This window comes from Oncorhynchus gorbuscha, linkage group LG14, assembly GCF_021184085.1.
Source record: "Oncorhynchus gorbuscha isolate QuinsamMale2020 ecotype Even-year linkage group LG14, OgorEven_v1.0, whole genome shotgun sequence".
In the NCBI taxonomy this organism is placed as follows: domain Eukaryota; kingdom Metazoa; phylum Chordata; class Actinopteri; order Salmoniformes; family Salmonidae; genus Oncorhynchus; species Oncorhynchus gorbuscha.
The window spans coordinates 28,816,769-28,841,521 of record NC_060186.1 but is presented as its reverse complement, the minus strand read 5'-3'; the positions used below and the strand labels follow the sequence as shown (position 1 = coordinate 28,841,521).

Below are 24,753 nucleotides of genomic sequence, written 5' to 3'. Positions count from 1 at the left end.
GCTCCTTTTAATACATATTGAGGGTCTTATTCTGGTGACATGATGATTGATGCTTGACTAACATTTGACAAATAAAAGTGTAATTGCATTTATCCATAATAATCTCATAATGTATACTATTTTATTTTTTTATTTAAAACTATTTATCTAACCTTTAACTGGCCTTGTATATGTGAGCTGTTGGCTGGAGTAGACACATTTGCTATTTACTGCAACAGTTTTTGTGACAAAACTACTACTATGAAAATGCGATGGAAACACATTGAACTTTAGATTTGTATTCGTTAGGCCAACATGAAAACTCCGTTTTGGTCCGTCTGGTTGAAACACACCACTGGTGGTAAAAATGCGCATATTTTCTTTATGCAGATTTTTGAATATTTGCATGAAAATCAGTCGCCAATTGGTTGAAAAACCTAGCTACTGTCACGTTCCCTCGAAACAGCAGAAGTTGTCAGACTTGCTGTCCGTGCTTGTGTAGACCTACCTCTCCCTTCGACTTCCGTCTACAGTCAGCTTACTTTCGGTTTACGCCCATTGGCCGTGTTCGAGAACATCAAAACGACTGCAGGGAATAGCCGACTGACTGATCGACAAATCATCTTTCACAATAAATTATTACTCATTAATATTTATAGATCGGTTGGTCACAATTTTCCCATGATACATTTCTGTTTTGATCCTCTAGTTCGTTCATATCACTGTGCGGGGTTTCGGTATGTTCAGCAACAGCGTGATCTGCTGGGATGATCCCTCCCTCCCTCTGTCACTCCACCCCACCCCAGCAGAGCAACGGAGAAAGAGGGAGGAAGTTTACAGAATTGAATTTGCTGAATCTTCTCAGTCTACTTTTTGTCTTAACTTTCATTTAGCCTCTAATCTACATTCATCGGTCTCTACTTTTATGACACCATCGCATTAACTGGTGATTTGTACACTGTCACAACTACGACCGACAGGTAAAATATTATTTTCGGATACTGTAAACTCTTTGCGAACTAAGAAAATACTATGGGTGTATTCATTCCGCCAATTCTGTTGCAAAACTGTTCTTAAATGGAAGCGAACGGAACGGGGAGTACCTACCGTCCAATATAAACGTATTGGTTTTAGTTGCAAAATGATTTGCAACGGTTTCGCAGAATGAATACACCCCAGATTATGGTCAGCAACTGGTAGGCCTACTCTGTTTAATAATTGCGGCAGAAAAGCGCACCTTTATTGCTTGGAATGTCAAGCAACAATGTAGCGTTTGTCAAATAAATCGAAAGTCCCCATTCTTAACACCCGATAAATACAGGGTTTTCCAGGTGTGCCTCACCTGTTGTTAGCGTCGTACGAACCACCCTGTTCTCGCGAGTTTGCATTCTTTTACGCTACACGTTCCTGAAGCGAAACAGAATGTAAGCTTGCGATATCAGGATGGTTTGTAGGGGGATAATGTCGTAACAGCAAGTGATACATTTGTAATATTGTTCACAGATAGTTTACTGACTGTTAATTTGATTTTATGTTTGATTTGATCAATATTGTAAATAATATCCATCCTTAACAAATACATTTGTTAGGCCAATTTAAGGCCATCACCATATCCATAATTTTGTAGCCTTAAACTACAAAATATTAGTCAAATGGTGAGTGGCTGCTCTATTTCACAAGACCAAAGGAAATGCAAAAAGCATGTGATTGGTGATGTGAGATTGTAATCCTCTGCTGGAGGAGTGCCAATTTCACAGCAAGATCTGGATTCTGTGTAAAACTTGATCCAGAGCTTGATCTGAAGTTAAAACTACTTGTAGCTTCGTTTGGAGAATGGGGGATCAACCAACCACAGCTATGATATTATCACACACGCACACACACACCTATATATACGAAATATATATATATAAACACATTTTTACCTGGACAATTCTGTACACAATGGAAAGAGGCCCATGCAGAGAATACTGTAAGCAATGACCATTGGAATATGGCCTTGGAGGCCACATAATGTAACATAATGTTGGATTATGGAATGTGGTTGAAATCTTAAACTGAAGCCCTCGCCAGAAAATTATAATTTCAGGGCATTTCGAAGAAGTTTCTCCATACATTCTCCTCTTTGGGGCGGCAGGTAGCCTAGTGTTTAGAGCGTTGGGCCAGTAACCTGAAAGGTTGGTAGATCGAATCCCTGAGATGACAAGGTAAACATCTTTAATTCTGCCCCTGAACAAGGCAGTTAACCCACTGTTCCTAGGCCATAATTGAAAATAAGAATTTGTTCTTAACCGACTTGCCCAGTTAAATAAAGGTTCAATAAATTATGTTATACGACCCTGTTCTAGTACTTATTCTACTACTCTTTACTCAGAGACATTCTTACCCTCTTAGAGCAGCACAAGGCTCAGCCACTGAACTCGTGCAGGCTTAAACCAAATATCCTTGGCTTTTACTATGAGGCTGACTGCTGCATTGTTAGCCTCAGATGTGGAGTCATGCCTTTTCAGATTTACTAGCTAATTGGGTTAACAGGGGTTCTGTCCATGCAGCATGTGTTAGGCCATTTGTTCCCAGAGTTTTCCCTTGTGGTCAAACAGAACAGGGCCCGGTGTTATGATACCGATGATTTGTCAGCACAGATGCTTTGTTTAAGTTTCTGCCGCTGTGGCTCGATGGAGTAGGTCGACAGCTACATCTAGTGGTTGCGTCAGGAACAACAGTTGTTGGCAACTAGCATTGAAGCTAAAAGGCTCTGCATGATGAATCCAATGTCTGCATTGGCCGTGCAGCATTAATGGTGATATGGCCACTGCAGAAGTAAGGGCATTCATACTTCGCGGTGCATCATAGAGCTGTTGCGAAGGAAGCTGTCAAGGAAGTGTGTTTGTGTTATACAGGACCTCCCACCCTCACCTACCGTCAACCAATCATGTCAACCAATCATAAATAAGAATTTGTTCTTAATAACCGACTTGCCTAGTTAAATAAAATAAAATAAGCTTTACGGAGCCCTCTGTATTGTTTCAGCATTTGAGAGGTGCACGGCGTTGTAGTACAGAGCTCAATTTGACTACGCAATTGCATTGCACCATCCATATGGCGCCTCCGACAACATTTTTGAATCAAATGTCTTTTAGCCAAACCTTAACCCCTAACCTTAACCTCATTCCCCTCACCTGCTACATGAATTCACCTAACTTGCTGCGTTAGTTCTACTAACCTGCCACGTTAATTAAATCTAACCCACCACGTTATCCTAACCTGTCAAGTTAATTATCCTAACCTGCTATGTATCCTAAACAAACCATCTGTGCCGACAAATCATCAGTATCACCACACCTGTTTCCTGATAGTGATGGAATTCATGCTGACAATTCATGCTGACAAGTGTTTTAACGATGCATCTTTCTGACAACAGTCGAAGATGCAACAATACACCAAGCAGAGAGAATGGTTGCTAATTGCGTCGTTGGAGCATGTGTTGATTCTGATAGGCTCGAAAGTAAGGGAGAGCTGCTTTCGGATCAGGCTACACATCATGAAATGCAGTACCAGTCAAAGGATTGGACACACCTACTCATTCAAGGGGTTTTCTTTATTTTTACTATTTTCTACATTGTAGGATGACAAAACTATGAAATAACACATATGGAATCATGTATTAAGCAAAAAAGTGTTAAACAAATCTAAATGTATTTTATATGGCCTCCAGAGTGGCGCAGTGTGCCACTAGAGATTCTGGGTTCAAATCCAGGCTCTGTCGCAGCCGGCTGCGACCGGGAGACCCATGGGGCGGCGCACAATTGGCCCAGTGTCGTCCGGGTTAGGGAAGGGTTTGGCCGGCAGGGATGTTCTTGTCCCATTGTGCACTAGTGACACCTGTGGCGGGTCAGGCGCAGTGAATGCTAACACGGTAGCCAGGTGCACGGTGTTTCCTCCGACACATTGGTGCAGCTGGCTTCTGGGTTAAGTGGGCATTGTGTCAAGAAGCAGTGTGTCTTGGTTGGGCTGTGTTTCAGGGGACGCACAGCTCTCAACCTTCACCTCTCCCGAGTCCGTATGGGAGTTGCAGCGATGAGACAAGACTGTAACTACCAATTGGATACCACGAAATTGGGGAGAAAACAGTGTAATAAAAAATAAATGAAAATATATAAGATATATTTTATATTAGAGATTCTTTGCCTTGATGACAGCTGTGCACACTCTTGGCATTCTCGCAACCAGCTTCACCTGGAATGCTTTTCCAAAAGTCTTGAAGGAGTTTCCACATATGCTGAGCACTTGTTGGCTGCTTTTCCTTCACTCTGCGGTCCAACTCATCCCAAACCAACTCAATTGGGTTGAGGTCGGGTAATTGTGGAGGCCAGGTCATCTGATGCAGCACTCCATCACTCTCCTTCTTGGTCAAATGGCCCTTACACAGCCTGGAGGTGTGTTGGGTCATTGTCCTGTTGAAAAAAAAATGATAGTGGAACTAAGCGCAAACCAGATTGGATGGCGTATTGCTGCAGAATGCTGTGGTAGCCATGCAGGTTAAGTGTGCCTTGAATTCTAAATAAATCACAGTCAGTGTCACCAGCAAAGCACCCTACACCATCACACCTCCTCCTCCATGCTTAACGGTGGGAACCACACATGCGGAGAACATCCGTTCACCTACTCTGTGTCTCACAAAGACGGCAGTTGGAACCAAAAATCTAAAATTTAGACTTATCAGACCAAAGGACAGATTTCCACAGGTCTAATGTCCATTGCTTGTGTTTCTTGGCCCAGTCTGTTATTCTTATTGGTGTCCTTTAGTAGTGGTTTCTTTGCAGCAATTCGACCACGAAGGCCTGCTTCACACAGTCTTCTCTGAACAGTTGATGTTGAGATGTGTTTGTTACTTGAACACTGTGAAGCATTTATTTGGGCTGCAATTTCTGAGGCTGGTTACTCTAATGAACTTATCCTCTGCAGCAGAGATAACTCTGGGTCTTCCTTTAATGTGGTGGTCCTCATGAGAGCCAGTTTCATCATAGCGCTTGATGGTTTTTGCGACTGTACTTGAAGAAACTTTCAAGTTTGGCTCACCTTCATGTCTTAAAATAACGATGGACTATTGTTTCTTTGTGTTTATTTGAGCTGTTCTTGCCATAATATGGAATTGGTCTTTTACCAAATAGGGCTGACCGCCCCTACCTTGTCACAACACAACTGATTGGCTCAAACGCATTGAAATGGAAAGAAATTCCACAAATTAACTTTTAATTAGGCACACCTATTAGGGATAGGCGGGACGCAAATGCCTCCACTGGCCAATTGCCAGGGAGAATGCAGAGCACCAGATTCAAATAAAATACTATAAAATTCAAACTTTCATTAAATCACACATGTAAGATACTCAATTAAAGCTACAATCGTTGTGAATCCAGCCAACATGTCAGATTTTTAAAATGCTTTTCGGCGAAAGCATAATAAGCTATTATCTGATAGCCTACACCATATGCACCAGCAGTAAACAAAGGGGTTAGCATATTTCAACCCTGCAGGCGCTACACAAAACGCTGAAATAAAATATAAAACATGCATTACCTTTGACAATCTTCTTTTGTTGGCACTCCATTATGTCCCATAAACATCACAATTGGTCCTTTTGTTCGATTAATTTCGTCCATATATATCCAAAATGTCACTTTATAGTGCGTTTGATCCAGAAAAAACATCTTACAAAAAACGCAATGCCACTAAAAAATATTTCAAAAGTTGCCTATAAACTTTGCCAAAATATTTCAATCTACTTTTGTAATACAACTTTAGGTATTTTTAAACGTTAATAATCGATCAAATTGTAGACTGGTCTTTCTGTGTTCAATACAGGAATGTAAACAAACCAGCGATACTTTTTACGTCTTGCGCAACTCTCAACAGTGTACCCAGTTCCTAGTTCAGACCTACTTCTTTATTGCACAGAGGAATAACCTCAACCAAATTCCAAAGACTGGTGACATCCAGTGGAAGCGGTAGGAACTGAAAACAGGTTCCTATGAAATATCCCTGGGCAATGACAATGCAGGGAACAGAGAGAGGGAAAACTTTTTTTTTCTGAAGAGTTAGTCCTCGGGGTTTTGCCTGCTACATAAGTTGTGTTATACTCACAGACATGATTAAAACAGTTTTAGAAACTTCAGAGTGTTTTCTATCCAAATATATGAATAATATGCATATCTTATATTCTTGGCATGATTAGCAGGAAGTTTAAATTGGGCACGCTATTTATCCAAAAGTGAAAATTCTGCCCCCTAGCCCCAAGAGGTTAATTAAAATGCATCCCAGGTGATGAAGCTGGTTGAGAGAATGCCAAGAGTGTGCAAAGCTGTCATCAAGGCATAGGCTGGCTACTTTGAAGAATCTCAAATATTTGTTTAACACTTTGTTGGTTAGTACATGATTGCATATTTGTTATTTCATTTTTGATGTCTTCACTATTATTTCTAAAATGTAGAAAATAGTAAAAATAAAGAAAAACCCTTCAATGAGTAGGTGTGTCCGAACTTTTGACTGGTACTATATACTGAACAAAAACAAACTCAAAATGTAAAGTGTGGTTCCCATATTTCATGAGCTCAAATAAAAGATCCCAAAAATGTTCCATATGCACAAAAAGCTTATTTCTCTATAATGTTGTGCACAAATTTGCTTACATTCCTGTTAGTGAGCATTTCTCCTTTGCTAAGATAATACATCCACCTGACAGGTGTAGTATATCAAGAAGTTTGATACACTGGCGTATCGCTGAAGAATGCTGTGGAAGCCATGCAGGTTAACCTCATGATCATTACACGGGTGCACCTTGTGCTGGGGACAATAAAAGACCACTCTGAAATGTGCAGTTTTGTCAAACAACACAATTCCCCTCAAGTTGAGGGAGCGTGCAATTGGCATGCTGACTGCAGGAATGTCCACCAGAGCTTTTGGCAGATCATTTAATGTTATTTTCTCTACCATAAGCCACCTCCAACGTCGTTTTAGAGAATTTGACAGTACGTCCAACCACACAACCACATACCATGTGTAACAACACCAGCCCAGGACCTCCACATCCGGCTTCTTCACCTGCAGGATCGTCTGAGACTAGCCACCGGACACCTGATGAAACTATGGGTTTGCACAATCTAAGATTGTCAGAAACCATCTCAGGGAAGCTCATCTGCATGCTCGTCATCCTCACCAGGGTCTTGACCTGACTGCAGTTCGCCATCGTAGCCAACTTCAGTGGGAAAATGCTCACCTTCAATGGCCACTGGCATGCTGGAAAAGTGTGCTCTTCACAGATGAATCCCAGTTTCAACTGTACCGAGCAGATGGCAGAATGCGGAGTGTGTATGGTGTCATGTGGGCGAGCAGTTTGCTGATGTCAATGTTGTGAACAGAGTGCCCCATGGTGGGGTTATGGTATGGGCAGGCATAGGCTACAGACAACAAACACAATTGCATTTTATCGATTGCAATTTGAATGCACAGAGATACCGTGATGAGATCCTGAGGCCCATTGTCGTGCCATTCATCCGCCGCCATCACCTCATGATAATGCACGGCCCCATGTCGCAAACTGAAAATGTCCCAGTTCTTCCACGGCCAGCAAACTCACCCGACATGTCACCCATTGAGCATGTTAGGGATGCTCTGGATCGACGTGTACAACAGCGTGTACCAGTTCCCACCAATATCCAGGAACTTCGCACAGCCATTGAAGAGGAGTGGGACAACATTCCACAGGCCACAATCAATAGCCTGATCAACTCTATGCGAAGGAGATGTGTCGTCCTGCTTGAGTCAAATGGTGGTCACACCAGATACTGACTGGTTTTCTGATCCACGCTCCTACCTTTATTTTTAAGGTATCTGTGACCATCAGATGCATATCTGTATTCCCAGTCTTGTGAAATCCATAGATTATAGCCTAATGAATTTATTTAAATTGACTGATTTCCTTATATGAACTGTAACTCAGTAAAATCTTTGACATTTTTGCATGTTGCATTTATATTTTTGTTCAGTGTACATTGAGACAAATTACAGACAGTAGCCTACAAGTAGCAAAATATAACTAACTTGATTGAAATTGGCCTATAGCCTACTGTTTATATTTTAATGCAGTCATCTCTGTTTGTTTGTATCAACTGCAAAGACATTGGCAACTTTGTAGTTGTAGTCAACTTTGTTCTGAAGTTATCGGCATCCCCCAACTATACACACACCATTTCCACACACACGCTACTAAGACACAGGCAATACTTCTGACAACATTTGCAGTACAGTACAGCATTTCTCAACTATTTTTGTACCAGTACTGGTGAGACATGGTCCTCCTTTTTTTTACCAGCTCATGCTTAAAACAAATACATTATGTAAAAATACCACTGCAGATTAAACTCACCACTGTAATTTTGCCTCTACTCTAGCCATTGTGTTTGCCTCCCTGTTATGCTGTCTCTTCATCTTATCTGCTGTTACTCTGTGCTTCTTCTTGTTCTGTCTGTCTGCTTAAGCCTTATAGATTATAAAAGCCAAGCTAACAATTTATGCTATATTGCAAATTAGTGCCTTTCACATTTGTTCTTTTGAATCAACAACTACCCCAAGTGTTATTTAGGGTAGTAGGGGGTAACTAGCCCCCTGGGGTAACAAAAAATGTCCTCCGTGTCATCACAACTTTCTGAGATATTTCAACAAAATGATTTTGTGGTAACTTGATCTATTTTTAAAACATTTAGAAAAAGTTGTAGATATATTCCAATTAAGTTAGATCTGTATATATATTTTAAATAAATATACAAGTAGGAAAGCCTTACAATAAATAATTAACTTGTTTAAAGAGAAACATTTGGATCATTTTTTAATTAAGTAGTATTAAGTTGGATGAGTGTGTTGGGGGCAACTCGCCCCTCCCCCACTAGGGGGTAACTGGCCCCTGGGGGCTAGTTACCCCCTTTATGCTAATGATTTTATTTCTACCTGTCATTTAGACAACTACTAGCCCAGTTAGTGCTACTTCATGCTAAATTGCTAGCTAGCAACTTCACTAGCAGTAAATGCTAGTTAGCAAGATTAAGTTGCTAGGTGTACTAGCTAGCAACCTTACTACAGGATCGTCTGAGGTAAAATACATAAATGTTGTAAATGTTCCTACTGGTGACTGATATCTTTACAGTTAATGTAACTTTATAGCCTTTTAGCTATTTTACAGAGCATTTTATGTTATATAGCTAGATATCTACGTTTTTAAGAGAGCTTTTCAATTGGCATCTCCCCCCCTGTTTTCAGTCACAGGTGGGGACTGGATTAGGTGTAAGCAGTGCAGGAGGTGGGCTCATTAGTTGTGCTCCAATTTGACTGGGGATAGCTTTATTTGTGATTTACAGGTACAAATTAGAATTGTGCAATAGCAGAGAGTTCTCACATCAATTTTACACTGAGTTAGTTCATTTATTGTTATTAAAGGTTACATTCCAATGTTATTATTTATATTCAACTCCAATATTATATATATTTTTTAATGAATTAAAAACAACTTGTATGTATGGGAAAGGAACAACAAATAAAGAAAAAAATGGATATGCAGGTAAGTTAAAAAGAGGGACTTTGTATCAAATATCTTCATAGTGTGGATATTAATGCTGACATGTGCAACACCATTCACCCCATATTTTATTTAAATCATTATTAAAAATAGACAAGTAGACTTTAAGTATGACTTTTTAAATAATTTCTAAATAAAACGGACTAAATGGATTTTAACAGACTTGTGTGAAACCCTATGCCATATCTATACAGAATGCAAATGGCAATAAATCAATACTAACTTTTCATAATATTATAGTTTATAGTGTACAGTATATGTATACTTCAGACCATTTGTTTCCAAATATTGTATGAGAAGACTATGCTATTCTGTCTTTTTCACCATACATCACTGTTGTTCCAATTTTACAGAATAAATGTCAATTTGTAAGTTTTGAACATTTGAAAATTGAATACAAATAAATATTTTTAAGAGGTAGGCTAATTTAGTACCCATTAAGTGCAGTCTGGACTTTTAAAAAATGTTATCAAATATTTGTCTGTCTTATAAAAAAACATTTGTAAGTAAAGTCAGTAAACTTCACAAGAGATTAATCTTACATTTTATCTCCACTTGTCTTACAAGAATTAGGGGGGGGGGGGCTTGCTCATTAAAGCATCTGGCCCCAGTGAAACAGTCACGGGGCAGGGCATGACGTTGAAGTTAATGCAATTTACTGTTTGACCAAATCGTGGTTTTAGCTGCCAAAAAAATGGCACTTTTTAAGTGAGGTGACAATGTAGAATGTACTCTTTCTAAATTTATAGGCACATTTTCAATTTTTTTACGATCCATGAACATGGCTGTAATTGATGAGTCGGAGCAGGAATCTTTGCGGATGCCGCATTTGAATTTGAATGTGAGTTTGCGTGACCTCACCTCAGCCTATCAGAAAACAGGGGGTAGGGCTGCTAATTATTTGATCAGCCAAATAATCAGTATCGATTAGTATAACAGAGAAATTGCATAAACATCTAAAATGAGAAACTTAACAGACCCATTTGTATATAAACAAATATTTTAGTGTGTCAATTTCAACCAGCCCACCGAAATAAAAAATGGACCATGCCATCTGGCATTTTCCAGAATTGCCAGATGACCAATCTGCCGCTGGAGAGACAGATAAACCATGTGATTCTAAGTTTAGCAGGGTGTATAAAGTGACGAGTAAGGGCACAAAAATCATCTGACGACACACTTAGCTGTTCTATGAGTGGTCTAAAGCAGGTGTTAGATTACGAGCGTTTTCAAGTGCAACATTAATATAAATATTTTTGGGCAACAAACAAAAGATTTAATGATGCTCCTACAAAGGTTCTAATGATAACCTAGCCATAAAATGCTTTTGGGAAACCCGGGCAAAAACTCTTTATTGCGATTTTTTTCAACCAAATATTGCAATTGGACATAGATCAAAACACTTGGGTGCAGCAGCCTGTCTTGTTTGAGCAGTGTAGAGAAGAGTGTTGCGGCGAAATATTGTAACACATTGACATTTTTAGAGGATTTTGTTTTGGGGGGGGGGTCATATCGTGCTCCCAAAATAAACTGCAAGTCACATGGCAAAATATTTGGTCAGCATAAGCGACCAAATTGGTCACACTAAGCCTATTAAAATATAAATACAGTGTAGGCTTCATAGACCTATATATTTCAAGTTCATTAAATTAAATTTAGCTTTTGTATGCTACTTTCTGTCACTTCTGAATTGCATCTGAGGTTTACTTGTTTGGTGACCTAGGTCTTGTTCGTTAGGGCACACTGTAACAAAATGTTTTGCAATGGAAACGAAAACAAGTGTTTCTTTTTGAATGAGTCCAGGGGTGTATTTATTAGTCGGGTTCTATTGCAAAACAGTTTGCAACGGAAACATTTTCCTCCAAACCAAAGCAGGTTGGTGGCACCTTAATTTACATGGTCTCCATGTGTTTGATGCCATTCCATTTGCTCCATTCCAGCCATTATTATGAGCCGTCTTCCCCTCAGCAGCCTCCACTGCTCCAAACTTTGACTTCCATTTTGTTCTTAAATGGAAGTTGTAGTTCAGTCATGTCTCTCTTAAAAAAGTGTCTGCAATAAGTTGGAAGGAACCATGTGGACTTCACTCCACTTTAGAGCATGGAAGAATTTGTCATTCATAGATGTGCAGCTCATGTCAAATGGCAACGCGTGGAAACCATCAAATTAAAATACACTACAACTTCCGTTTATGAACCCAGAAGCTTTTATATCATGTTGAAGAGCGTCTGGAGTAAATTATTTATGTTGCAAAACGTTTTTCAACACTATCCAACTAATGAATACACCCCTGGTAGTCCCTCCTTGTTTCATTGTTTTCTTCTGTTTGGTGTCAAATGAACACGACCCGGTTGATATGTATCCATCCACAGTCGCACAGTTAAATGATGATGATTATGATGAACTCTAGACTCTAACAGCTCACTGTCTGCCTCACTCTGCAGATCAGTGAGTATCAGCAGAAATGGAAGACGGGACTCTACTGCAGAACATGCGCCAAGCGCCCAAACCAAGTACTCCTGTGCTTGGTATGCTACCCTACATACAGTTTTCAAGCCGTGTTTTTAAACTGTGTTTTTGTGTTGTCTTATGTGTGAATGTATGGGGGTGTTAGCAGTTTTTTTCATAGTTCCTCTGTGCCATTATGTGACCACATGTTTTATCTGATGCAACTGTAGTCTTATTTTCTCTGCCTGGTGTTTTGAGGTAGCTTGTGGATAAGTGGCTAGCCACTGTACACCTCTGAAAGGAATAATACACAAAAAAACGACATTTTTGGTATTTCTTTCATTAATCCACAGTAGGTACAGTTCCAAAATGTTTTGCATGTCAGGATTCAAGTTTTCAAGATATAGGCCTTTCAAAAAGCTAATTGTAACTTGCCACATCATCATGGATGCAGAAACATTGAAAGATAACTTGTGATTGTCTGCCGTGATCCTCTGTGCCTTCAGTCATATCCAAACTCATCATGACTGCCTTGCCAGTCGCCCAGATCGCAATAGGTATGTATCATATACTATTAATTACAATTATTTTTATTATCACACGCAGATGTAATGTTAGTTACACCTTTGTTTAGCCTACTTTCTGACACACATACACCTTCTCCCTACTAGGTGGTATATTCCTGGAGAACTGCCCCCAGCAGCGCTATATCCCCATCTACCTGGTGGTGACGGGGGTGTTTGCCCTGGCCCTGGCTGTCCTGTCCTGCCTACCCTGCACCAAGGAGCAGGATGAGGGGGAGCAGCAGAGCCCTCTCAGCAGCCTTTGCACCGCCTGGAACTCTCTAGTGTCACTATTCCTCTTCTGCTGGTTCATAGCAGGTGAGAAAAGATAATGAGGGTGGTTGTAAATGTTGTGAACAACAGTGAGATGTAAAAAGGGTACTTAAAGGGCTATTGCACTTACTGATTTGGCGTTGTTTTAGATTTGGTTCATTAACCTCTCTGGGATATGTGGGACGGTAAGTGTCCCACCTCGCCAACAGCCAGTGAAAGTGCAGGGCGCCAAAATTCAAAACAACAAACATCTCATAATTAAAATTAAAGTATTTTACACCATTTTAAAGATAGAATTCTCATTAACACAGCCAAAGTGTCTGATTTCAAAAATGCTTTATAGCGAAGGCACCACAAACTATTATATGTTAGGTCACCACTAACTCACAGATAAACACAGCCATTTTTCCAGTCAAAGAGAGGAGTCACAAAAAGCACAAGAGATAAAATGAATCAAAAATCAAATCAAATCAAATTTATTTGTCACATACACATGGTTAGCAGATGTTAATGCGAGTGTAGCGAAATGCTTGTGCATCATTCCCATCAATTCCCATTATTAAAGTGGCTGGAGTTGAGTCAGTGTCAGTGTGTTGGCAGCAGCCACTCAATGTTAGTGGTGGCTGTTTAACAGTCTGATGGCCTTGAGATAGAAGCTGTTTTTCAGTCTCTGTCCCAGCTTTGATGCACCTGTACTGACCTCGCCTTCTGGATGATAGCGGGGTGAACAGGCAGTGGCTCGGGTGGTTGATGTCCTTGATGATCTTTATGGCCTTCCTGTAACATCGGGTGGTGTAGGTGTCCTGGAGGGCAGGTAGTTTGCCCCCGGTGATGCGTTGTGCAGACCTCACTACCCTCTGGAGAGCCTTACGGTTGTGGGCGGAGCAGTTGCCGTGTTTTTGGTGACAAGCCGAATTTCGTCAGCCTCCTGAGATTGAAGAGGCGCTGCTGCGCCTTCTTCACGATGCTGTCTGTGTGAGTGGACCAATTCAGTTTGTCTGTGATGTGTATGCCGAGGAACTTAAAACTTGCTACCCTCTCCACTACTGTTCCATCGATGTGCATAGGAGGGTGTTCCCTCTGCTGTATCCTGAAGTCCACAATCATCTCCTTAGTTTTGTTGACGTTGAGTGTGAGGTTATTTTCCTGACACCACACTCCGAGGGCCCTCACCTCCTCCCTGTAGGCCGTTTCGTCGTTGTTGGTAATCAAGCCTACCACTGTTGTGTCGTCCGCAAACTTGATGATTGTTCAGGTGATGAAGGTGATGAATCACTAACCTTTGATGATCTTCATCGGATGACACTCATAGGACTTCATGTCATACAATACATGTATGTTTTGTTCGATAATGTGCATATTTATATCCCAAAATCTCAGTTTACATTGGCACGTTACGTGCAGTAATGTTTTGATTCCAAAACATCCGGTGATTTTGCAGAAATACACATAAACATTGATAAAATATACAAGTGATATTCACAGAATTAAAGATAGACTTCTCCTTAATGCAACCGCTGTGTCAGATTTAAGAAAAACTTCACGGAAAAAGCATAATCTCAGAACGGCGCTCAGAGCCCAATCCAGCCAAAGAAATATCCGCCATTTTGGAGTCAACAGAAGTTAGAAATAACACTATAAATATTCACTTACCTTCACTGATTTGTTCCATAATTTATATCCAAATAGCCACTTGTTGTTAGCGTGTTCAGCCCAGTAATCCATCTTCATGAGGCGCAAGCACTTCGTCCAGACAAAAACTCTAAAAGTTCCATTACAGGTTGTAGAAACAAATGAAACGATGTATGGAATCAATCTTTAGGATGTTTTTAACATAAAACATCAATAATCTTCCAACCGGAGAATTCCTATGTCTGAAGAAAAGCACTGGAACGAGAGCTAACTCTGTCGGGAGCGCGCATCACGAGCCTGAGACACTCTGCCAGACCACTGACTCAAACAGGTCTCATGAGCACCTCCTTTATAGTAGAATCCTCAAACCAGTTTCCAAAGACGATTGACATCTAGTGGACGCCGTAGGAAGTGCAACTTGACTCCATAGACACTGTGTATTCGGTAGGCCAAGCTTTGAAAAACTACAAACCTCAGATTTCCCACTTCCTGGTTGGATTTTTCTCCGTTTTTTCACCTGCCATATGAGTTCTGTTATACCCACAGACGTCATTCAAATCATTCAAACAGTTTTAGAAACTTCTGAGTGTTTTCTATCCAATACTACTAATAATATGCATATATTAGCATCTGGGACAGAGTAGTAGGCAGTTCACTCTGGGCACGTTATTCATCCAAAAGTGAAAATGCTGCCCCCTATCTCAAAAAGGTTAATGCAACCGCTGTGTCAGATTTCAAAAGAACTTTACGGAAAAAGCAAACCATGCAATAACCTGAGATCAGCGTAAAGACAACAAAGCAGCCAAAAAGATATCCTCCATATTGGGTAGTCAACACTTACCTTTGATGATCTTCATCAGAATGCACTCCCAGAAATCGCAGTTCCACAATAAATGTTTGTTTTGTTCGATTATGTCCAAATAGCTTCTTTTGTTAGGGCGTTTGGTAAACAAATTCAAAAGCGCGTTCAGGTCCAGCCGAACTTCGGATGAAAAGTTCAAAAAGTTCCGTTACAGCCCGTAGAAACTTGTCAAACAGTGTATGGAATCAATCTTTAGGATGTTTTTAACATACATCTTCAGTAATATTCCAACCGGAGAATTCCTTAGTCTTCAGAAAAGCAAAGGAACGGGAGATACCTCTCATGTAAAATGCATGTGACTGCTGACAGACCTCTGACTCATTCCTTTCTCATTCGGTCCCACTTCACAGTAGAAGCCTCAAACAACATTCTAAAGACTGTTGACATATAGTGGAAGTCGTAGGAAGTGCAACATAACCAATATCCCACTGTATCTACAATAGGGGCTGGGTTAAAAAACGACAAGCATTATATTTCCCACTTCCTGGTTGGATTTTTCTCAGGTTTTCGCCTGCCATATGAGTTCTGTTATACTCACAGACATCATTCAAACAGTTTTAGAAACTTCAGATTGTTTTCTATCCAATACGACTAATAATATGCATATATTAGCATCTGGGACAGAGTAGCAGGCAGTTTACTCTGGGCACCTTATTCATCCAAGCTACTCAATACTGCCCCCCTGTCACCAATAAGTTAAGAAATGCTAGTGGCCATGACCGAGTAAAAAAGTATCTATTATATTGACAAGAAAGTCGCGTGACCACTCTAACAATGAAAATACATGTCCTCAATGATTGAAGGCAGGGGGGCAGTGAGGGGGCAGATAGTTGCCGGAATACCTGGTGCATCCACTTATATCACGATGTGGTAACATTGGTAACAGCCTAAACATTATTAAACTTCTATCTGATCTTTTGTAAGTCGCTCTGGATAAGAGCGTCTGCTAAATGACTTAAATGTAAATGTAAATAAGCCTGATGTAATTTGACACTCTCTCATAGATCTCCATACAGAAAAGGTCTCATCTCACACAGACAGATTTTTAGGTGGAGTAAATCCTCTCGCTTTGCCTCTTCCTCTCTGACTGAATTCAAACGGGAGTTGGTTTCGAGGTGTGGTTTGAGATGGGATTACTCCGTCAAAAATCTGTCCATTTGAGATAAGCCCTTTCCAAAGCAAAAACAGATGAAGAAAAACTGAAATATCACATTTATGTAAATATTTAGACCCTTTACTCAGGACTTTGTTGAAGTACCTTTGGCAGGGATTACAGCCTTGAGATTTCTTGCGTATAAAGCTACAAGCTTGGCACACCTGTATTTGGGGAGTTTCTACCATTCTTCTTGACAGATCCTCTCAAGTTCTGTCTGGGCTGGGGACCGTCACTGCACAGGTATTTTCAGGTCTCTCCAATGATGTTTGATCGTGTTCAAGTCCGGGCTCTGGCTTGGCCACTCAAGGACATTCAGAGACTTGTGCCTAAGCCACTCCTGCTTTGCCCTGCCTGTGTGCTTAGGGTCATTGCCCTGTTGGAAGGTGAACATTTGCCCCTGTTTGAGGTCCTGAGCGCTCTGGAGCAGGTTTTCATCAAGGATCTTTCTGTACTTTGCTCTGTACATCTTTCCCTCGATCCTGACTAGTTTCCCAGTCCCTACTGCTGAAAAACATCCCCACAGCATGATGGTGCTACCACCATGCTTCACTGTGCCAGGTTTACTCCAGATATGAGGTTTGGCATTCTGGCTAAAGAGTTCAGTCTTGGTTTCATCATACCAGAGAATCTTGTTTCTCATGGTCTGATAGTCTTTAGGTACCTTTTGGCAAACTCAAATTGGCTTGTCATGTGTCTTTTACTTGCCACCCTGCCGTCTGGCCACCCTACCATAAAGGCCTGATTGGTGGAGTGCTGGTTGGTTGTCCTTCTTTAAGTTTCTCCCAGAAGAACTTGGTCACCTCCCTGTCCATGGTCCTTTTCCCCCGATTGCTCAGTTTGGCTGGGTGGCCAGCTCTAGGAAGGGTCTTGATGGTTCCAAACATCTTCCATTTAAGAATGATGGAGACCGCCTCCCGGGTGGCGCAGTGGTTAAGAGCGCTGTACTGCAGCGCTAGCTGTGCCATCAGAGACTGGGTTCGCACCCAGGCTCTGTCGTAACCGGCCGCGACCGGGAGGCCCGTGGGGCCATGCACAATTGGCCTAGCGTCGTCCGGGTTAGGGAGGGCTAGGCTGGTAGGGATGTCCTTGTCTTATCGCGCACCAGCGACTCCTGTGGGGGCCGGGCGCAGTGCGCGCTAACCAAGGTTGCCAGGTGTTTCTTGGCTTCTGCATGCCTTTCAACCTTCATCTCTCCCGAGCCCGTACGGAGTTGTTGCGATGAGACAAGATAGTAGCTACTAAAACAATTGGATACCACGAAATTGGGGAGAAAAGGGGGTAAAAAAAAGAATGATGGAGGCCACTGTGTCCTTGGCACCTTCAATGCTGCAGAATTTCATGAGGTAGTCACCTGGAATGCATAGTTTTTATGTCTTCACTATTATTCTACAATGTAGAAAATAGTAAAAGTAGATGTCCAAACTTTTGACTGGTACTTTATGTAGATAAAGTATTTGTTTTTTATTTTGAATAACTTAGCAAAAATGTCTAAAAACCCGTTTTCACTTTGTCAATATGGGGTATTATGTGTTGATTTGATTTGAAAAGATCTATTTTAGAATAAGGCTGTAACACAACAGAATGTGCAAAAAATCACGGGGTCTAAATACTTTCCAAGGAAGGACTGTAAGGGTTTTCCTCCTCTTCATCTGAGGAGGAGTAAGGATCGGACCAATGGTAAGTTTCATGATGGATTTTTAATTGAAACGAACTGAATACTGAAATTCAAAACAATAAATGATGTGAACATGAACGAAAACCGAAACAGTACCGTGTGGCCCAAACACTCACACGGAAACAAACACCCACAAACTAAAAGTAAAACCCAGACTACCTAAGTATGATTCTCAATCAGAGACAACTAACGACACCTGCCTCTGATTGAGAACCATACTAGGCCGAACACAAAAACCAACATAGAAAAACAAACAGACTGCCCACCCCAACTCACGCCCAGACCATATTAAAACAAAGAATAAAATAACAGAACTATGGTCAGAACGTGACAAGGACCAAGTATTCCAAGTCACAAGCTTCTGAGGATCAATGAGGTAACTGGGAGGCTCCAATCCTGGACTCTGACCCTCTCCCTTGCCATATTACCGACACATCGGCAGTCTTGACTGCAGTAAAATTCCACGTGACCATTGAGTCACGGTAATCTCCTCTTATGCACTCTGGACATGAGTTGGTACTACCAAACTTGGTAACGATCATCAGGTCCTAAAAGCCTGGTACTCAGGGCTCTATCGTCCCTCCATCAGGTCCTAATGGGCTGGTACTCAAGGGCTCTATTGTCCCTCCATCAGGTCCCTAATGGCCTGGTACTCAGAGCTCTATTGTCCCTCCATCAGGTTCTGTGTGATGAATTTGAAGAGAGAATTTCAACAGGTTTAAACTGAGTGGAAAACGTGGATATTGTGGATATTGTTTCAAAGCCAAACACAACAAAATGGACAGCACTTTCTCAGGTGATGATTAATTCAAAACACCCATATGTATATTAGAGCTCATGCATGCGCATAGGCCTTTGTATGAGCCCAAGCAATAAAAAAACTGAATTAAAATAATGAGTGTGCTGTTATGCAAAAAAAGCCTACTGCATATTACGCATGCATTTCAAAACATAATTTATGATATCTTTGGTACATAATTGTTCTAGCCCAGTGGTTCCCAAAGTTTTTATAGTCCCGTACCCCTTCAAACATTCAACCTCCAGCTGCGTACCCCCTCTAGCACCAGGGTCAGCGTACTCTACTTTTTTGCCATCATTGTAAGCCTGCCACACACATACTATACGATACATTTATTAAACATAAGAATGAGTGTGAGTTTGTCTCACAACCCGGCTCATGGGAAGTGATAAAGAGCTCTTATAAGACCAGGGCACAAATAATAATATGAAGCACTCTTGTTCAGATATTGATAAATGGACTGGAGGCAGGGCATGAAAGGGATAATGAATTCAGTTGTTTGTGTCATCCGTTTTGGAAAATGACCTGCTTAATTGCGCACCCAACTCACTCAGGTGCTTCGCTATATCACATTTGACATTTGCCCGTAAGCTTGAGTTCATTTGCACACAAAAAATCATACAATGATGGAAAGACCTGTGTTGTCCTTGTTAATGCAGACAGAGAAGAGCTCCAACTTCTTAATCATAGCCTCAATTTAGTCCCGCACATTGAATATAGCTGAAGAGTCCCTATAATCCTAGGTTCAGATTATTAGGCGAGAAAAAAACATCAGCCAGATAGGCCAGTCGTGTGCGAAACTCGTCATCATGAAAGAGGTCAGATAAGTGAAAATTATGGTCAGTAAAGAAAACTTTAGGCTCGTCTCTAAAAGACGTGTCAATACTTTGCCCATTGATAACCAGCAAAAGCGTTACATGTTCGCTGCCCATATAATTGCATAGCGCAGAAAATACATAAGAATTCAGGGGCCTTGCTTTAACATAGTTAACAATTTTCACTCTAGTGTCCATAACGTTTTTCAAGCTGTCAGGCATTCCCTTGGCAGCAAGAGCCTCTCGGTGGATGCTGCAGTGTACCCAAGTGGAGTTGGGAGCAACTGCTTGCACGCGCGCTACCACTCCACTACGTCTCCCTGTCATGGCTTTTGCGCCATCAGTACAGATACCAACACATCTTGACCACCAAAGTTCATTTGATGTCACAAAGCTGTCCAGTACTTAAAAAAATATCCTCTCCTGTTGTCCTGGTTTCCAGAAGAGGATGTCTTCCTTAATTGACCCCCCATAAATGTTAACGGACGCATACCAGGAGCTGTGCCAGGCCCGCCACGACTGTTGACTAATCCAGCAGTAATGCATAGAATTCACTGGCTTGTATGCAAAGCAGTAATTATTTCAAAATATCTCCTGCCATTTATCGTGAAACAGTGTTGTTTGATGAAAGCATTGTCTGTATATATTTTTTTGCCTTTTCCCCCAGCATTGTCCCAGCCATATCCGCAGCAGCAGGAAGAATGAAGTCCTCCACAATAGTATGGGGCTTGCCTGACTTAGCCACTCGGTAGCTCACCATATAAGACGCTTCTAGCCACTTCTTATTAATGGTATCTGTTGCTTTTATACATTTCTTACTACTCGAAAGCGTCTTGGTTCTTCCACAAAATACTCCCGTAGCTTATTTCTCAAAGTCTGTGCAAGAGTGAAGGTTTCAGATAACTCACTGTGGCTGAGGAAAGGCACTACTCCCAATATAAGTGAAGCCCAAATCAATGTAGTTCTCATCATATTGGCGCCTCTTCGATGGTCCAACGTCTGTTGTTCGGTGCTTTCCCGGTTCAGGGGGCAGTTGCTCTTCGGCTGCATCAGATTCACAACTGTCTGTGTCCATGCTAGCTGGGCTAACAACAAATGTAGAATTACTGATGCTAGCATTGGATGTGCTCGTGGAAGCAGAACAACTTGCGTCGTTGACAGGTGCAGGTGTAGTACTGCTGGTAGTAGCAGTACTGCCAGTAGAGCTGGTATATTTTCCCAAATGAAATACTGGGTAGCTGCAGGAACATTGTCAGAGAGCCCATGGCATACAGAGTTTGGGCTGAATATTGCCTGTCGCGCAGAGAGAGACTGCATGCTCCTCAAACAGTGGTTGATGTGTGGACTGAAATAACTGGAGTAGCCTACCCCACATGAGTGGAAAACCAACTGGAGGGAAAGTGGACTTCACTATTCAAGTGCATACGGATGACATGTATTTTTACCCCCTGCCCCTGTCCCTGCCCATTTGATAATGGGCCATTCTAAATCTACACTCATTTGACAGATTAGTAAAGACAAGATTAAATTGAGAATAGTGATTGGTGAAAATACGATCACTTGATGACATAACAGCCTGTGCAGACTGAGGCTAGGAACAGTGTAAGATTTTTCTTTTACTTTCTCAAATCATCAGTAGCCTAAAGTCTCATCATGCAGCACATACAGTGGGGCAAAAAAGTATTTAGTCAGCCACCAATTGTGCAAGTTCTCCCACTTAAAAAGATGAGAGGCCTGTACTTTTCATCATAGGTACATTTCAACTATGACAGACAAAATTAGAAAAAAAAATCACATTGTAGGATTTTTAATGAATTTATTTGCAAATTATGGTGGAAAATAACTATTTGGTCACCTACAAACAAACAAGATTTCTGGCTCTCACAGACCTGTAACTTCTTCTTTAAGAGGCTCCTCTGTCCTCCACTCGTTACCTGTGTTACTTGTTATCAGTATAAAAGACACCTGTCCACAACCTCAAACAGTCAGAGGGCTGAACATATACACTACTAGAGTAGCTGTTTCATTTTGATTGCTTTGCTGTAACTTGGTTACGGTACTGTGTGCTTGTGTCATGAAAGGCTTGTTAGAATATTTTGTGGAATTGCCCATTGTTGATATGCTTTAAGAGCCCGATCCCGATTTAGGAACGTATGCCTTTCCTATGCACACCTTTCCTTTTGGCAGTGTTGTAGTACTTGATACCGGTGTCAATGTGGTCTCGGTGTCGGATACATTTGTACTCAGTGTTGACTCAGTCTCGGACAGTGAGGACTCATAATTAGAGCAGCGGAGTAAAAAACTCATAATTATTAGCTTCCATTCTGTAAGCTCATGAAACCGCTTTGACAGGCCAAATATACACACTCCTTTCTTAAAACATTAATACCTGCAGTCTTTATATCTATTATAGACATGTTTGCAAACTGGCGAACCTATTGGACCTAGGGCTTCAGTGTGTTACAGGTTTGTGATGCTGAAAAGGACAGCAATGGTAATACCAGCGCACTTATGTTGGAGAGTGCATTTGTTTGTAAAGCACAAAGCGATAGGGGCGTAATGGAGGCTGTACGCCGTATACCCACTTTTTTTAATGGGCATTGTATATACTAACTTCTTAATCCCAACGGATGCCTATCAAAGTAGTGTAGGTATACCGAGACCGAAGTCTTGGTATGCTATTTTTTAAATCAGCAATTCAGTCATTATGTCCTGTTTGCATTAGGGGTGTAGGCATGGGTAGGCCTGTGTGGACACAAGCCTACCCACTAGGGAGCCAGACCCTCCCAATCAGATTGAGCAAAAACAGAAAAAGAATACATTATTAATATTACAAAAATAGCCCACAGTACCCCCCCCCCCCAAAAAAGAATATATATATTAATTTATATTTTTCTCAGACCTCCTAAATGGTCTCCTAATGTGTTTTAAGCATTGTTGTGGACTTAGAAGATCACATGTTTGTTTTTCTATTAAGAAAGTGTGGAAAACTAATAAAAACCATGGTAAAACATATCATTTTCACCCATAGGGCCTTTCCTTCGCTGGGCAGGCCGTTTGGGATTTTTTTTGCGTGCAAACTTTTAGTATGCACCACTACACAACTGCATAGGGCCGATGGAAAGACCGCAGTCACACACAGCGTGATGTTAAAGGATAAGCAGTTCATTCACTTGGACATACACTACCGGTCCAAATGTTTTTCTTTTTTACTATTATTATCATTGTAAATAGGGAGGATATAACAAGTAACATAATTAAATCAAACTAAAACAGGTTTCAGTGCAAGGAAAGCACATGAACTTTAATCAGATCCTTAACGCAAATGTTATGAAGGGGCAGGGACAAATAGGGAGTTAATCGCATTACTCAATGATTCAAGCAATAGCAAATCGGTAGAAGCATGCACAGTAATTAAGGGCATTTGGCACACCTGTGACAACTACATAAAGATTTTGGGAGGATTAAACTAGCAGAGATCAGAGTATGTTGTTGTTTGACAAAATCTGAACATATAAAGCCAGTCTCCTCCCTGGACTAAGAAGCACTCTCAATGAAGACTCTCTTTTTAAGCATGTTTTTCTAGTCAAGGACTTGTGCCCAGGAACCCACAAAACCAGCCCATAATGTATTCAAAAGGGTTATCAGCCTTCCCTTCTATTTCTTCACCCACCCTTCTATCTCTCCATCTCCAGGCAACGTGTGGATCTACTCTATATTCCCTGCAAACTATAATGAAGAAGAAGCTCTCCACTGCAACAAAACCCTGTATCTGTTTGCCTTCTGGACCACCACCCTGGTATATATCTTTCTGGGCATGCTCATGGTTGGGGGATGCTGTGTGCTTGTCTGCATGTGTCTGTGTGGTGGAAGGGGGCTCGGCTCGAACAATGCCGACGTCTGAGGGGGAGGCGAAGGTTGCATATCTGGGTTCAAATATTTGTTTTCTTGCAAATGCTTTAGTTGTGCTTAATTGAGCTTGCCTGACACATTGGAACCAATGTAATGGTCCCAGAAGTACAACCCCTACCCATCTGGCACTCCAGTCTGCTAAATCAAACACTGAAAAGTATTTCAAGAAAACAATCCTATTTGAACCCAGGTCTATTGGGTGGGGAGGGCATGGGGATCAGGGCTCTGTTCAGGAGGGAGTTGTGTTTCGGAACATTCAGATATATTTTGTAGAACAGACAGTTGGATTGTGTGTCATGTTTGACACGGAAGCATTTGTTTAATTCCTTGAATTTCTATATGCACTGTTTTGAACATTAAATGTCATTGAATACACCTCTGTTGGGTGGGGAGTGGTCCTATTCAGGTCCTGGTGCTCAAGGAGGGTTCAACACACACTGCACTCGCATTGTGAAAAATTATTATCCATACTACCATGTCTTCTAACCTTTTGTACTCACAACCTGTCTGTATGTGTGTCAAATAATCTGCTTCATATTACCAAATGTACATTGTTAAACGCTAATCTTTCTGTAATCTCTTTATGGTCTATTCTTTACTATGTATATTCCAGCATAAATAAATGTAATCCATAATGTAATGACGCCTCCACATGAATACGACTGTAGAGAGGAGAATTTCACCCCGTGGGCGTAATGTACTGAGAATAAAGTGACAGTTGTCTTTCTCAGTGTGCTAAAATAAAATGTGTCTGGATGTGCCTCTGCCTTTTCATTCTGAGGAAAAATAGTCTATTTGAAAGAAATGTTTGCGATGCAAGTTGTTTTCCTGTGTAACGTAATGATTTTGTGTGTTGATTAACAGAAACATTCGTTGACTGAGTAGTAGATTTAATATATCATGCATGTCATTTGTTCAACAATACAAAATCACACTTTTAGCAAATAAACATATTCAACCGCTCTACCAATTGCAGGTCATACACAGCTTACGTTAGAATATTAGATGTAT

The 24,753-nt window shown here is 41.0% G+C and overlaps 1 protein-coding gene across 1 annotated transcript; it reads left to right on the top strand.

Moving 5' to 3' along the window:
* The first annotated feature begins 762 nt into the window (after nt 1-762).
* LOC123994751 (transmembrane protein 272-like) lies at nt 763-24,502 on the top strand. The gene is made up of 5 exons (XM_046297704.1): nt 763-959; nt 12,052-12,135; nt 12,562-12,612; nt 12,727-12,936; nt 23,526-24,502. The coding sequence occupies exons 2-5, from the start codon at nt 12,072-12,074 to the stop codon at nt 23,732-23,734; spliced, it is 534 nt and encodes a 177-aa protein (XP_046153660.1). The 5' UTR covers nt 763-959; nt 12,052-12,071; the 3' UTR covers nt 23,735-24,502.
* Nucleotides 24,503-24,753: the final 251 nt, after the last annotated feature.